At 37.1% G+C, this 17,195-nt stretch overlaps 1 protein-coding gene across 2 annotated transcripts in view; it reads right to left on the bottom strand.

Annotated features, from left to right (window-relative positions):
* LARGE1 (LARGE xylosyl- and glucuronyltransferase 1) overlaps positions 1-17,195 on the bottom strand; it is a 288,083-nt gene that overhangs the window by 125,013 nt on the left and 145,875 nt on the right. For both annotated transcript variants that reach the window (XM_085321682.1, XM_085321683.1), the window contains 2 exons: positions 13,024-13,106; positions 2,541-2,664 (listed from right to left, as the gene is read on the bottom strand). In XM_085321682.1, the coding sequence (XP_085177808.1) occupies positions 2,541-2,664; positions 13,024-13,106 (207 nt within the window). The remainder of the gene's footprint in view (positions 1-2,540; positions 2,665-13,023; positions 13,107-17,195) is intronic.

The following is a 17,195-nucleotide window of genomic DNA, read 5'->3' as shown; positions in this document are numbered from 1 at the left end:
CAAAAAAAAAAAAAAAAAAAATCAGTCTTCTTCAAATTTTAAAAGGAACTTCTAATGTGCTTAATTATGAGCAGCAGACTGAAAGTAGGTATGTTGGTTTGCAGGCAATAGAAAATCTAAGATACTCTTTAATATTGTCTTCCCTTCCTTGTAATGAAGGCCTTCCATTCTCCTTTAAAATCTGAAGAGCCTTTTTTTCTCTGCCTTTTTTCAGGATGCTGGTCACWCTAACACTAAGCTAAACAATATGCATTTTAAGAACTTCAGGAGATGTTAAGAAACATTGCCAAATATTTTAGTCTCCAAATTTTGCCCTTTAAAAAGTTAATAATCTAGTGGGAAGTGTTGCCTGAATTCTAAAYAGCTACTTGAAAACAAGCAAGCATTCATATTATTTATGGAGCATCATGTGCTCCCTTCCACTGGCTGGGTAGGTGTGGGACTTTTCCAAGGACTTAAGGGCTTAAGCTAACACGCTAGGTCCTGCAGCTTTAGGAAGTGAGGGGCTGGAAGTCCATACTTACCCAAAGGGAGAAAAGACAAACATGAAATGAAGTGTTTTCTGTATCAATTAAAATGTGTTCCAAATGTGAACAAAAGCTAAGCAGAAACTCTTTGAACTCTTGTTCAGCTTAAACCCCTTTAAATTTCAGTCATTGGTATCAATTACAGAATTAAAAAAGAACTACAGAGGGTCACTAAGATTGAAACGTGGTATATACTATAACACTGGATTCATAGTTTACTTTTGAGAAAGGTAGAATTTCTAGCAAAACTCTTCAGTATCAGATCTGTTTTCCTAAAATTGGACAGCCTAATATAGCTCCCAAGAGTATATGTGGGGAGGAAAAAAGGCAAAACAATCATCAAATTTTCTCTAGAGGTTTTCCATGGGGGAAGGAAAAAAAAAAAAAAAAAAGAGTTCCTATAGCTGTCTGTACACAGCTCCTCTGTGTTCTTCACTAAAACTTGCAGAAAGATCTGGATATGAGCCATACTATACCAAGCTTTTTAAAACTCCGTTTATATTTACAACTCTTAGCTGTCATTTGGCCTTGTTCTGTCACATTCACCTACACTGAGTACTGCTGTATACACAGTTTTTTTGCCACTGAAATCAGGGGAATTGCTTGATATGTAGCATGATGAACTCTGATCAGGAGTGGCAGATCTGGAGAGATGCATTTATGCATTAATATCCAGTAAGGGAGCAGTCCCCAACCCAAAGCCTACAGGTTACATGCAAGGTGTCACTTTCGTTCACCAGCCATTTAAAAATTAAAGTTGATTCAAGACGGAAGGCAAAATAAGACTTAGCCCTATAGCATTTTATCTGCATAAAATTGTTGCCTACAAATCAGCAAGCTGGGGATCAATGAAGAAAGCTCTCTTGGTTATTATTTACTTAAGTAGATTGGACCATACTCAAATGACCTGAAGGAAGACAGTAAGAGGTCTGCCTTGCTCAACTGAGAGGCTAATTAAGCACTGTGAAAATCTTACAATTTATAAAAAAGCTCATCTCATATAGATATGTACAAGACTTACAAGAACAAACCTCCTTGCTTCAAAGCTATAAAGAACCAAAGAAAAATATCTAGCTAATTAGGTTAATAGCTGCTTATTGCTTCATGTAGGAGGAACAGTAAAACAATAAAAATAGCTACAAATGAAATATTTTTCTCAAGGATCATTTTTCCCCTTTACCATCTCTTTCTGCAACCTTTTGTACTCAAGATTCTACCAAGTGGTGTGCTTTTAATTCACCTTAATTAGCACAGCAATTTCCTAAATTTTGCTTCTCTCTTGTTTTGGGATGTTTCATATTTAGCTCTGAATAGTCTGATATACTGTACAAGTTATTGCCACCAACTTCAAATGTTAAAATTTTAATATTTCACTCTACCTCGAACAGCAAAAAAAAAAAAAAAAAAGTGCAGCTCTGAAATGCAGTGCTTTGCTTCTGTGATCTAATTTAAAAATTCCAGCTTTATGAAAAGATAATTACTTTTTGCTTTGAGTAAGTTTTTTTTTTTTCCCATGGAACTTCCCAATCATTCCTTTCGAAAGGGCATCCAGATAAAGCAGGTAGCYATTTCAAAATGTAATACTGAATAACTCTTCAGAGTGTATATACTTAYGCGCATGCTTAAGGAAGGCAGGGAGGCTGAGTGTTTCCAAAAACAGCCTTAGGTTTATTGAACAAGATGCTTAAGATTCCACCACTACCGCTACAAAGAAGCATCCCTAGCAAAACATAATGTGATCAAATGCAATTCAACACGGGCAAACACAGTCCTCTTGATAGCAAGCAAAATTCTAAGCTGCTAAACCAATATATTCCATTAACAGAGAAATTGCATTGACTTTAGCAAAYCAGTATCTTTCAGTCACATTTAATAGAGGACATAATCATGTGGGTTAGAATTATTTTTAACCAGGAAGAATGCAGTGTTCCCCACCCCAATCCAGACAGATGAATAAAAAGGGGATAAGATGAAACCAGAAGTGCATGAGTAATGTGTTTTGTCCTTCTTTACCTTGAGCTCATCTGCATCGTAGAAGTCTATGCGCACAGCAGGGACCATCCACGTCTGGAACAGAGTTGCCAGGATTTGTTTGGCAATTGCATCTGCAATGAGGTGGAAGTGGAGTGGGTTTCGCCTGATACAAGAAGAGAGAGAAAGGCATTGGTCCAAAGGTTTCTAACTCCTATTGTAAGAGTATAACATCAAAAATTACAAAGCTTTAACTATGTCTAGTGTTGCAGGATAAAATGTACAGCATGTTTGGTGGAATTTTACTTTCATRGCTAAGATGTTGATGCACTGTTACAATTCAAAGAAACATGACAATAGTAGAAATACCAGACCGGTTTCTGGATGGTTKTAAATAAATATAGTTCTTTTGACTTCATTGGAATGTGATGATTTATAACAGCTCAGGATCTGGTCCCTTCTACTGAGCCYTTAAAAGTCAGCCAAGTTAATCTGCCACTGGGGACACGAGCTGTGAAAGTGATTGCTTCCAGTTTTCCAGGTCAGCCTGGTAATTTATCTCTGTGGCAAAAAAAAGTTGTCTATGGAGAAGTCAGGGTGGTCGGGAAAGTTAAAAAATAATCATCTAAATGAGGTGACATTCCAGGACTATTGAATTTGCATGTATCCTTTTTACAGAGCAAACTTGGGGTATCAACAGCTATCCTGCAGGAACCTCAAGCAAAATGTTCCAAGTGAGTGCCTTCTAGCTACCAGAGCAGCTTCAAGAAATAAACTAATTGGAAACTGTAAATCTCCCCACATTTGTTTCTAAGAAGAAGGGAAGGCTGAAGAAAAACAGGAATAAATAAAATATTTTATTTCAAAATCCAGATTTAGGTTCATCTCTATACTCATATGACTTGGGCTAAGTCAAACGCTTTGAAACAGGATGAGTGATCAGCCAATACCAAGAGTGGCAAAATTTGACAAAGCATATGGACTTTTCTGTAACAATGTGAGCTTTGACATTAAAAACAGTATGTTTAAATCACTTATTCTTGCTAATCTCTTTGAGAGGTGGTAAGCAACAGTCTGATCTTTATTTAACTTTTGTGGTAGGAGTATGAAAACCTGCCAGTAGATCTTGGTTATGATCTATAGTAAAAAGAGAATCTTCCATGTTTATCCCTTGCTTAGCAGCTCTCACAGTTAGCAGAGAAGGACAGAGGTTTGTGAAAGCCTGGAAGAAGACAGATGGTCTATTTAGCCTTTAGCATTGGCTCAATTTTCCTTTGATCCCTAGGAAGGAATAGTGGAGTCTCATTTCTGTGAAATTTATAAGGGAAAATGGGTGTACTTGTCAGCTGATATTTTTCATCTAAAAAAGAAGAGCATTTAGTTTTAGAAGCTGGTTAAGGTGGAAGATGACCGATGCTGCTACATTGTACTGTGTGAACTGAAAGAGAAGAAATCTATGTCAGTTTAGGCCAATACACTTCCATTATCCTTTTGAGCATAACCCAAAAGATCAAGGTTATTTCTTTCTCCATTTCCTGCCTTAATAAACAATATATGATTTTCTCCCTAATGCTATTCCATTCTGCTTTAAAAAGTAATGCTGTTTCTCACTAAATAAAGTCCACAATAAAACATAAAAATACTTACAATAATTTATAGTATCATAACACACCTTTCATCAGAAACAGGAGATTGTTGTTATAACAATAAGCAATGTATGGTCTGATTTTGCAGTGTTAAAAATACTGCACCTAACATCATCCAATCCGATTCCCAGTGATCTCACTGAAGTTGTTCTACTAGTTGCAAGAGGATCAAATTACATGCTTGTAGGAAAAGCAGAAAAAGGGTAAAAAAAGCCTTACGTGTGGGATAACCACAATGGTGGCAACTGATTTCAGTTCAACAGCATCCAATGTGCTATGCCACAATGTCCTCTCCAAAACGACAAATGCTTTTTTAATCTCCAGCATGATCCGGAATGGGCAGGGGAGAGGGATTGTTGCAAGCTGCCAGCTGCTGAGTGTCCCATTACAAACCCAAAGGGATAACATAAATTATATCTGCTTCACCAGCCCAGCAGGAGAGGAAAAGAGGACATCCTGGCTCATGCAAATTCCGCAGTAACCAGGCACCTTGCCAAGAAAAAAATTGGGGAATAGCAATAATCAGGAAATGCATTTCATTATCTGAGAAAAGGCCAAGAAGAACAAAGGTACAAAAACAGTGGATCTGGGTACTGGCAAGGCATAATCTGAAAGCAAATATGTGTAGAATATGAACATATACATTCCATATAGGTCCCTCTGCTCAGTAGGGATTGAGTCTGGTATCATGTTTAGGATTATTTCCCAGCTGGTTTTCTTTTGTAATGTCTTTTCTTTCTTCAGGGTCATTTATTCATATATTGCAAAGTAGAATAAGAAGAAAAAAAATCATTTAAAAACAAGAAAGCCACATACTCTTTTAAGCCATCATTTAATTAAAAGGAACTGTTACAAAATATTTGGAGATAAAATACACCAGGTGAAAAGAAAAATTCTGATATAAAGACATTCAGATTTTCAGTAGCAGTTCATACTTTTCTGAATGACCCAGCATGTGTGAAACTTAAATGGGAGGAAGTGGGTGACATTTTCTTTGGTTTAGCTCTTACTGGGAAAAAGAAGAAAGCAGTAGTTGTATTCCTACACAGAAATCTCTTTGAAGTTGTTAGCCTTATGGTAAAGATTCAGCTGGAAGGGAAATATCTGTCAGAGACAAAGTAGAAAATTAACACTTACAAAWATATATCTCCAAAACTGTATAGTGACCCACTGACATCTACAAATAAATATGCATCAGCCACAGAAAATCTTACCTCAGAGGACATTTTAGCTATGTGGACTGTGGTGTTTGAGTGTGGTGCTAGAAGGGAACAGACCACAGACTCAAACCTGGAAGATCTTCTGAAGGTAATAGTACTGGCAAACTAACAGGTGACATCTGTTACCCCTTATGGTATCTGCAATATGCTAAGCCTAAAAGACATAGATTGCTTCAAAGTGTTCATGGAACACATGCAGAAGCCTAAATATCAACCAGCATGCTTTGCAAGAGTTAATACTTTAARATCAAAAACCTTTCTCAAAAGACATGAGATAGGAATGTCTTCTTTCCCCTTTCATCATTTGTCAATATGATTGAATCACTGGCTGTGAGAATCAGAGCTGACAATCAAAGATATTGTGAAGGACTCTACTGAAAGCTACATGTCATTAGACCTGGACCTTTTGCTGTACCATTTAGAGCCTGTAAAACTATTCCATCCTTCAGACTGATTTTTTTTGAGGACAGAGACATTTTGGGATACAAGGTTCCTAAAACTGAAATCAAACTGTATTTCTTCTATGGTAAGTTAAGAGAGAGCCAGGCGGACAGCTATCCTTCACATGCATTTAGTAGCTACAGTTTAAGAAATTTTGGGAAGCGAGGGAGAGAAACTTGTGTTTCCCAGAAGTAGGTTTGAGAGTCCCTCACTAGGGTACAAGTATGAGTGACAAGGCCTCTGAAGATCTTTAACTAGCAGCTGAAGACAGTGAAGTTTGCTAGAGGAGGCTGAGTGCATGATCAAGGTAGAGAAAGTCATGAAAAAGATTTGTATGCTGTCGCTTCCTCAGTATCTGGGGCATAGATGGGATAACAGGATCCTTCCAGTTCCCTGAGCTTCAGAACATTGATGCAGGACAGCTTGTTTGGGCTGAAGGGAACCTAGAAGGAACGCTCAGAGAAACTGATTACCAACACAAACTTCCTCTTCTCCCACTCCAGTTGGGAATTGAACTTTGACTTTACCTGCTTTAACCAACTCAAAGCACAGCTGTCTGTTGTGTTTATTCTTAATTTGTTATCCTATACAACTCATTTTCTACAGGACATGTCAGAGAGCAAATGAACCACATACAGCAGAAATTGGCTACATCATGTAATGCACTGCTAGAAAGCACAGTAATATTAATGATGGCAGTATATTAAACTTTATGGAACAGTAGAGGTCAAAAGGTGACAATTTTGACAAACTACTTCTAAAAGATTAATAGATTATGAAAAATTCCCAGATTTTGTGTGAATTTGCAAGTTTGGGAGGCAAGGTTTCTAATGTACCTGTTTACAGAGCAGACAGCCCTGAAACCCTGAACTCCAGGTTTTTCAGATTACTTACTATGGAAACAGATATTAAAACAGCCAGGGAATTTCTCTTCAAGTCTAGAGAACCACATATGCTCTTTTATTGCAAAGCTTTTGAACATCTGAATTTTTATCAAATACAACTTTTCACAGTTTCTGCTACATGGAAAATGCTGGCATGTTAGTATCTTAATGTGAAAGAAAGTAATTTCAAAATGTGGGCATTTCCCATCAAGTAGAAACTCAGTGTTTCACCATTCAATTTAGAAAACCACAAATATTCATATATTGTTTCCACTTATCTTAAAAACAAAACACAATTTGACAAAGTAAACCATATGTAAAAAACAGATATTTATTTCCTTAAATGGCTTTTCTCAAAAGTGAATGAAAGGAGCTTCTGGCCAAGATTTTCAAGTACAGATGCTTCAGTACAAGCTCTTAGGCCTAAATATAGGAACTTAAGTGAATGTTCTTATTTTCAGAATTGCTGAGGTCCTAAAAAGTCTAGTAAAATGAAAAGAAGTCAGCAATTTTTAAAAAACAGGCTATGAATTTAGGAAYCTATTCTGAGGTACTCATTTCTATAGATTTTTTATCACAATGTTTTATTTTTACATTTCAAAAACTTCTTATTCCTCACCAGAGTTTTGATCTGCTCAGGTATTTGTGGCCTATTCTTTTGGAATAGCCATTGCCACAGAATTAAATATAAAAATCTACAATTGAAAAAGGGAGTAGTGAATCAAGATTCACTCTTCCCTTCTGTATTATTCCATAGCTCAATTGTTAGCAATTCAAAAAGCARCTGCTTGGTTGTATGATTCTCTCTCTGCAACAGAGGAATTTTATTTTCTAGGAATATAAAAAGATCAGGAGCCCAGGGGGGTTATTTCCAAAATCTATACTTTATTAAGGGAAGCACAACAAGGTAATACTTTTTGTATCTGTAACAAATGGTTACAAGAACTTCAAACAGAAATTATAAAAGGCAGTCTGGGAAAAAAAATCTTTCCAATGCCTGTATGACAATCCATCTCTCATATGGGGAGAATTTCAATGGGAAAATCATTAAAGATTTTTCATATCCCTTCACATTCAGTATTGATTAAAATGCTCCCCAAACTATTGGAGAGATCTTAAAGAGCCACAAGCTGTCTCATTCATGGATCTTGTTTCATGTCAACCTATAGAAGCACTCTAGAAATCAACTAGAGATTTCATGGATAGATTTTTTTTTAGCAGTGCTTTCTCTGTTATGTCTGTATTGTTAGGACAGCTAAAAATACAAAATTACTAAATTTTATTTTTATTAATGTATTATTAATGCATCTATAATAGTAAAAAACCAAATCACATATCAGAGTTTTTGCCAGAAAAATCTCCCATAAAACAGACTGACATGTTAAAATAGATTGAAACAATGACAGAGGTTTTAAAATCTTCAGATTAACTCCATTAAAGCAAAGTGGTCTCCATGGAATACAGCTATTAGATTACATAAGCTTTAATTACCAGCCAGTGTTGACTTGTGACTCTTACTTGGAAATTTCATGTCATCTTTTTTATTGAATTTAGATTTTCTCTTGGTTTGTATCCTATTCTACTTGTTCTGAGAAAAATCAATTTATTATTCTTAGATCAATCTGTAATATAGTTTGAAGTCCTAACTTTGAAAATATTTATGACGTATATTTGATTCTAGCTTGTGAACAGCCTCATTAAAGCCAAGAGGCAACGTCATGTAAGAAGGCATGTCTAGTTGACTTTGGGTTTGTTTATACTATGAACCCTCTGGCACCATTGCTATGCTACTATTGCTTTAGAATAGAGGCAGGGTGCAGTTACAGAAGTAGTGACAATCACTTTCCCAAACCACATGGGCTATGCTAAAAAAAAAATCATTCTTTTGCTGGCATAGAAATACATATATACAAGGGAGTTGACTGGCAAGGCAATAGTAGCTGGCAGGAAAGAGAAGTTAATTTTTCACGGATTCCCACACTGACCTAACTGTCAGTAACATTTTATAATTACGTATTTTTGGCCTTTCTTCATTCCCTAATGTAACACAGTGTTTAGCATGTTTAATATTTTCCCTAATGTAACTTGGTGTCTTTGGAATTAAAAATAATTTTAAAAATTAAAAATAATTATAGCTTTTACTCAAGTTAAGAGTTACCTAAATTAAGATGGGAATGAACTTTGCAATATGAAGCTATAACCTATGGGCTTCTCTAGCTTCTTCTGTGATACTCCAAGCTTTAAAGTTTCCAGAAAACATTGAAAATAACTTGGCCCAGTAGCTGCAGAATTTCCAATGAAAGTGGTAAGCCATAAGATGTGTTACTTCTGAAAATGAAATGCAGATGACTTTGGAAAGAATACGTATATAGTCTTGCCCAAATGACCCAATATTTTTAATTTCTAGTGTTTAGTCTTTTGCCTTGGGGAAACTAAACTTTAGCTGCACTGAGAGCACAACAGTATGAGTTTGGAAGTAACAAACTGGCTCAGAGAGAAAATTTCTCATTCCTGCAACAGATTTATAAAATCTGTCATAATTAGAAACTAGATGCCCAAGATAGGAAAGTAGAAATGTTGCAGGCAAGGACTGAGGGCTCATTATAAGAGCTTACCTTTGTGCAGTTCTAATGCATATTTATCAGAGTCTGCAAACTCTACACTCTCCCAACTCTGTTGAATCTCCCTCTGAGAACAGACTGTCAGTTATGTCAAACTGGGTGTTAAAAGCTGCTGGGATTTTGTGGCTTGAACACACGTTTTCTAAAGACAAAACTGAAATCAAGCTCTTGATCCATTGGGAATGAAATGCATTTTTGAACTATGGTATTCTTATAAGAAATTTACAACATCACCCTTTTCCTCCTCCTCTTTCTGCTCCCTGGAGCCTGAAGACAGATATAGTTTCTCAAATTGCTTGGACAAGTAGCTTGCTTCTGTCTCATGATATATATAGTATGACTAGAATCAGAAGCTTGCTGTTTTAGACCTGGCAGAGAAGACCTGAAGACAGCTAAAATGTTCAATGCACAGGATGTGCTGCACAATAATGCAAGCGAGGATACAGCGCAAAACATCCACAGAACATCGTGTAGTTTTCACCCAGCATTCTGGTGTCTCATGTCTTTCTGTCCTGCACTCTGTTTTAAAGTTGGGGGTATAATAAATATGTTAATGCATTAGGAGAGGATGATGAGACTGACATGGCCTCCTTTTATCAGATTTTTTCTATAGACTGAAGTAGGCAATCTAGAAACCTATTTTTTATATGAAAACACACAGAAATACTCAACTAAAACATGCTTTAATTGCTAAATCGAAAGGAAATGCTAATAAAAGCTTTTGTGACATCTCTGTGAATTTCAGACAGATTCACTGACTTCTTACAACGAACACTGAATGAAACACAGCAGGAACAGACAAGGACATTAAGAATGTTTGCTGTGAGTAGTGAACTGCCCAGTTAGTAGAGTGTTGTAGGGCAGGATTGAGGTGTAGTGGCACTGTTCCCCAAGGAGAACCCACAGTGTCCATCCATGTAATACTAACTGTGTTTCCTACACAAGCTTCTTTCAATTATACAATACATTCTTCACATGCTTTTGTAACAGGCAAACTCTGCTCTTGCTACATAAGGTTTGGCTGAACACTGATCATCAGAAACTTCTTAAAAGGAAAAACAAATTCTCTTTGAAAATATATGTGGAAGCACGTTTGTTCTGCTTATGCAAAAATATACTAGAGATTGAATGTGATGATTCTACAAGTGGAGAACAAGGTAGCCTAGCTTTAGAGCTTCAAGTGGGACAAGTAAGCTTCTAATCCACTGCAGACACGCAGTGCTTTTAAATGTCTGTTTTGCCTGGCTGTGCCAGCCAGGATACATTCCCTGGTAAACATTTAGGATTTAGAAAGAGAGATGTTTCCAAGCTAGTTTTCACTGACGACCCTCAAGTCAGATGGTAAACCAAGATAATACTGTTTCCAGGGCAACCTGTGCAAGGACCCTGGGTTTAAACTTAAATCCATTTTCAGCTGAGGAGATCTGGCAAGTCTGTGGTTTGTTCTTAGCCTTCTTCACCATTCCATTCCAAAAAAGGGGATCCAAGAAAGCGTTCCTGAGACACGGGACTCTGCACATACAGCCATAGCATTAATAGATGCTTAATAAGCAAAACTGATTGGCTGTATTTTCTAAAAGAAAAGTAAGAAATGTCTGCAAGAAGCTCTACTCCTTTTTTGAGACCAGCTTCCCTTTCCAGCAAAAAATCTAATGCTTAATGAGAAGAGCTAATTCTAGGCAAGGACTGACTTAAACTTGTCTTTAATTATATTTTGAGCAAACAAGCTAGATAGGTTACCTTGAATGCAACTGACTGCAATAAAGTTTCATTAGCTATATTGGACTTTATCTTGATATTGGACTTTCTGCTGAGCAAGAAAAATCCTTTGAGATGAGCAGTATTGATAGCCAAACAGCAAGTATGTTTTTGACAAGGGCAGACTCCACCGTGTTCAGAGATACCAATATTACTTTTCTTTGTTTTGCTTTCATACTTCAATTAAATATGCTTCCCAGATTATTTATGGCAGAATTGTTTATAAACTGCTTATTTTTCAGCTGAATGGCTTAGGCAAAACAGAGACATTTCCTTTAACACAAGGAAACTAGTTAAACTTTTGAGCTATAAGATTCCTATTCTTTATAGAGTATCAGGAAACATAGAGAATATTCAAATCTTTTCAAAATCGAGGCAAGTACTATGAGAGAAAAACACCAAGAAGCTGATCACTGGGAGAACTCATATCAGCATAAAAATGCACATTTGCAAGAAAAAAAAAAAAAAAACTAGAAACAGCAATCAAAATAGACAAAACAATCCACAATCTGTGGAATATAAAGCCAGTTTACACTGAATAATTCAGAAGTTTAACTGGAAAATGATATCATTTTAAAATTTAACAGAATTTTAACAGTCAAAAAGTTCTTCACAGAACACGGTAAGAATCTTTACTGTTTTTTTGGTTTTGTTATTATTTTAGCACTGTTTTCCCTGTTCTTAGCCCTTTGTTATGTTCATCTTGTGGGAAGTCCTGCAAAGACTGTTTTATGTGTCAATAATGAAAGTTGCTCACATATTTTGGAGACTTTCCTCCTTCTATCCACTCTTCCATCTCCCTCTCCCCTCACCCCCAGCCAATCTCTTAAAATAATATTTACTGAGTCATTTCTACACTGTACAAGGTGAGCATTTAAATTCTCTTGTGAAGCTTATCAAAAATGGGTAAAAGATACAATGGTGCATGAAAACTATTGCACAGAGTGACTGCTAACAGTGTGCCAGCAGGGGATCAGAGGTAAACATAAAAAGCAAGGTGGGAGACATTTATGCCCCATAATAGATATGTGTAACAAGATATTACATGACCTGAACAAGATTCATCCTCACTGCTATAAAATATCACTCAATATGCAGTGATGTACTGAAACTACCTCCTTAGAAAATTCTTTATGCTCTAAGCTGATTTTGTTAGCCTGTTCGTGCTGTTTGAGTTAAACAGTTCGATTAGTCTCTCACTTCCCCATTTTGATCCCCTTTCTGTACCTTTCTGTATTGGAAAATATCTCTGAGATCCTTTCTTAAACTGGACAAGGGATGTACATGTATGCCCATATACAGTTTAAGAACATTTCACTTCACTGGAACTGCTGTTTATTGAGGGAATTGTCTGTTTTCTCTCCATTGGACATCTGTGCCTCTAGGTTTTGGGATCCTGCGCTCCATGTGCTAAAACCAGGTTGTGAACTCCTGTGAGGGGCTCTAAGTGGCCCTTCCAAAGTCAGAACAGATAATCTGACTTTATGGAAGTAATAGTGACTATAGGAACAGGTATACCTTGGAAAATAAAGGTTTAAATGGGAAGCTGAGATAGTCAGGTAACCTGTGTATATTTGTGTGTATGGCTTTCAAATTACTATATATACCTCTGCCATAACCTAGGCTAAATTAATGATACTGTTATTACTATTATAATTTTACAGGATTAAGGAGCAGACAGATACTTTAAAATATAGATGGGGTAAGATGTAGTCCCTATTTCCACAATGCAGCAGGTGTAGCAGTTGGACATCAGATCCCTAGCACTCACTGTAGAAATCTATTCAGGTGGAGCTGTTTCTAGAGGTCATAAATTTCATGCTTCTTTCCCTTCAAAGAAAAAGCAATCAGGAAAGGAAATCTGACTTTCTTTTCAAGAGAGAAAGTAAATGCAGCAAGAGCTTATTTAGCCATAATCAGATACACAGTATACAACAAAAGAAAGCTACCTTTACCTGTGAAATAAGACGGACTTGACAAGCGTGACAACATCCCGACTGGCATTGTACCCTGCACAAACAATGGCAACGTGGATGGTCTGTGGGAGAAAAGGAACAAAAAGAATAAAAATTAAAGCCTGTGTTCTATCATTCATTAAAGAGAACACATATATGACAGTGCTATTATTTAATGCAGAGATGATTGTTAAAGATTTGAGTGGGTGTTTTGCAGCTGTTTGCAGCCCACTTGAGGCAGTTTGTTAAAAACATCTTAATTGAGTTACAACACCATCATCATTCCAGAGTCATTACTGGCCCTAAATTACATCAGATGTCTGAACAGAACTACATTTATTAGCTAAGAGCATATGTGTGTGTGCATGCACACAACCATTAACAGCACGCRAAATTCTGCGTATGCAAACACAAAGACACTGTTTAACCTTCTGAACCAAAGTTTAAAAATGTTTTTGTAAATTATAAGCAGATACGTGCTTAGAAATTCTAYGTCATTGCAATCTTAGGGCTAGCTATTAAAGTGAGAGCAAGCAAGCTCTGATGGAAAAGAGCATGAGTGGGACAATTGTTTTGCTCAGGGCTGGGTGCACCTTGATGATAAGACAGGACAGTAGCTGTGAAGCCAGGTTGTCTCTGTCTCTTCCCTGCCTCTGACTAGTAGCATGGTCTGTATTGGGCAGTGTTAATGTGGAGTTAAATACAATTGTCCAGCCTTAACCCCAATTTTTCAACATTTTGTGCCTTTTCTCTTTTAATTTGAGGTGGAGATTTACTCTTATGTTCAAGAGAGAAGGGAAAAATTAAAGGTGCTACTAGTCATTATTATTAAGGTTGTAAGTAATAATTTGAAAAATAATGTTAAGTTACTCTTCTCTGGTTTTAGAATTAGCCACTGCTATTCCCTGTGGAGAAAAGAAAATTAATCTCAGAGGATTTAGGCTTCAGCTTCCATACTTTTCTGTTTCTTAATGGTCATCAAAATGGGGGAGAGTTTACCATGCTGGTAGCAAAAAAATGTGATCAAGGACACAGCTGTGAAACTGCAGGGAAGCCTCATTTGGCTTCCATTTGAAGCTTGGTTAGCTAGCTTCTCACATACAACTCTCATTTTCTGCAGAAAGCCCACTAAGCAGAGAACAAATAAGGAATTCTGCCTCCTCACATAGTCACAGATTCCCAAAGGCTGGCTTGTAAGAGGAGTAGATTTACACAGAAGGTGGCATGTGTTGAGGATGTCTAAAGAGTCTGCAGCCCCATCCATTAATGCTGCCTTGTACAGGGCACAATATGAATCATATAATGGCCAAGTGGCTGCTCCTTTGTGCATTCCCCGCATGAACATCACAGCTGCCTCCAGGCCTCATATGCCTCACAAGCTGGGGAGATCTGAGGTTTTCAGAGGACTTGAATTAATAAGGCAACCAYCTGTCCAAAGAGGAATGAGAAGGGAAAAGACACTGCAATATGTTTCAGGAGCAATGCTGTGAGATATTCAGCACTTTAAACTCATGTCAAAGTCAATGGAGCTCAGCATGCTCAGCACTTTGCAGAAATTGTTTCTGCGTTACTCTCTTGTGTCAAAAACAGAGAACAGGGCCTACTCCTATTAATGACCATTATTACAGCAGTAGTTTGTATCATACATACAGGCAGGTGTCCTGTGGGCACACAGTTTCCTGACACTGCATGCACTGCCTTTTCTCCGGTTGCCTCCCAGGCTTTCTTAGGCTTTTGGAAGATCTAAGAATCTTCACTTCAGTGCCAGTTAAATCAAATTAGCTGAGAATGGTTTCATTCTACTTTAAACACTTCATCTGGAGACAATGGACCAGGCATAAATATTTTATAGGTTTTGACAGAATATCACTGTCATATCACTATCAACATCATTTTATACTATCTATATTTGCCAGAACAGTGTTTCCTATAGTCTTCCTCTCTACCTCACTACTCCCCCCAAAATCAGAAAGGTTATTCTGTCAGGAACTTGCCAACAACTGTTTTCCTAAATCAATTAGTCTTTTAGGAGGTATCATTGTCTTTCAGCCAGGGCACAGTGTGAAAACAGCATTTGCTGCTCTGCTGAATGCCTTCTTCCAGTTCAGAGACAAAGGTTTCCAGATACCTTCTGCTCAGCCTCTCTGTAGTGTTTGATACTATTTATCACTTCTATTCCTGCCTATGATCAGCTATAGGAAAGAACAATGATCCTCCAAGAGAATGGAAACCCAGTCCTATTCTTCCAAAACTTTTGTCTGCGATATGCTGCAAGACTCAGTCTATTCCTCCCTTTTTCCTGATTCACTTTCCTGCCCATTGTTGTTTAACCACTGAGTAAAATCAATGGGAGGCAACATGAGGTCAACAACCTGAACTGTTTGCAGACTTTTGCACTTTTATTGAAACAGCATTTTCTCCAGTTTTCTGCATATTTGGATGGAACTGGCTGTAGCCAAATCGTGGCCAGACATGGCAATGCTGGCTGAAGAAGGAAGCACTTCAAAGAACTTGCATCCTCCTGAGTACACTACTAGAAGCATCTACTCTCAGATTACAAAATTAGTCAGCAACCTCAAGCCCTCTGAAATTCCTCATTTTCCTTCTGCAGCTTGCTAGAAGATTGTATCCTAATCCCATCAGAATTGGCCACTGTGAATCAAGCATTCACAACCTCCGGACTCAGTTACTGCAACTAACATCTAGGAGTAAAGCCACTTAGCCCCAAAATGTTCCATCTTCCACAAGATGCAGCAGTCTGTCCGCTTAGTTCAGCATCTGTCTCCAAACATCTCACATCAAAGCTCTGCAGGCTACACTAGCTCCTCACTGTTCAAAATGAGTGATAATTCTAGATAAAAACTGTGGCCTGGATATTCTGAAGTCACCATGCAACTGAACTGAACTTCTTGAAAGCGTTCATTGCTCTTTCACCCTCATTCTCTTACAATGCTCTTTTAACTTAAATAATAAACAAGTTCATCATCCGTAGATGTTGCAAGAAGTCTGGACATAGGTCTTACATAGAATCTGCATTTAGACAATGAAACTCACTGCAGCAGAAGATMAAATGTTACGCATCTTGCTTTCAGAACTCAGTGAATAATAGCCCCATAGGCKCTCTCTGGTTTCTTAATTCATTTGTCTCCCATTCACTTAAACATACAGGTAATAGACAACCAAAACACTATAGAAGATAATCAGACTGTTCCTCAGATAGGTTGGGTTTCAGGGACACAACGATAACTATTTTTGATTTTAAATAGTTTGGGAGACATTCAAGATCAGGTACTGAAAGCTATTTAAAGAAGCTAATATTCTTTAGGAAAAGGAGATTAAATAATGCTCAGTTCCATTTTAACATGGTTTAGAAATTATTACTTTAGCCACCATAGACCAGGAAAACTGGTTTAGATAGCAAAATTTCATCTAAGTCCATTCCGGAGTGATTTTTAGAGGAGAAAAGTATCCAAAAATACAAAAAGAACTGGTCTTCAGATCCCATGATGATGACGAGTACAAAGGTACCTAGATAAAACAGATGTTATCTTTTGTCTCCTCAGGCAACTTTTTGGGAGGGTGAAATACTAAGCTTAACAAACTCTAATTGGCTTTTATAGCTAAAAATACTAGTTGGTGAAGTGTTTCACACTTCAATAACTTTCCAGTAGTAATAACCAGGCATTCTGTTGCAATTACTTCTTAATCCTTTATAAATAATTTCAGAATTTGATTAAGAGATACTAAAAGCATGTCACAAGCATATAAATATGCTACAAATGGTTCCCTGAGGCAGGTGTCATCTGCTTTTTTGTGTTTACACGGTGCATAGGTTGGTGCAGCCCTTTTTTTTTGTGGCTTTGAAGCACTACACACTAAACACTTGAGCAACGCTGCTGAGAATAATAACTACACAAAAAGCCTGTAAAAATGTTGCAAACATTTATAAATATTCTGCTAACACGCTAGATGGTATATCGCCAATTGACTGTTTTCTAATATATTAGCTCTTTTTAGAATATTTATAAATGCATCCTTAATTCAAACTAAATGCCTAGTTTTTGGAGGCACAAGTTGGAAAGCTAGTGGAAGCCATCAAAAAAAGAATCACATAGTTCTGTTAGTTTTCATCAATACTATGCTCTTTTTCTGAAGCCTGTAATTTGCACCTG

The sequence above is a fragment of the Rhea americana genome, unplaced genomic scaffold (assembly GCF_003343005.1).
Source record: "Rhea americana isolate MKP2758 unplaced genomic scaffold, rheAme1 scaffold_70, whole genome shotgun sequence".
Taxonomy (NCBI): domain Eukaryota; kingdom Metazoa; phylum Chordata; class Aves; order Rheiformes; family Rheidae; genus Rhea; species Rhea americana.
This window is presented reverse-complemented; position numbering and strand designations above follow the sequence as displayed.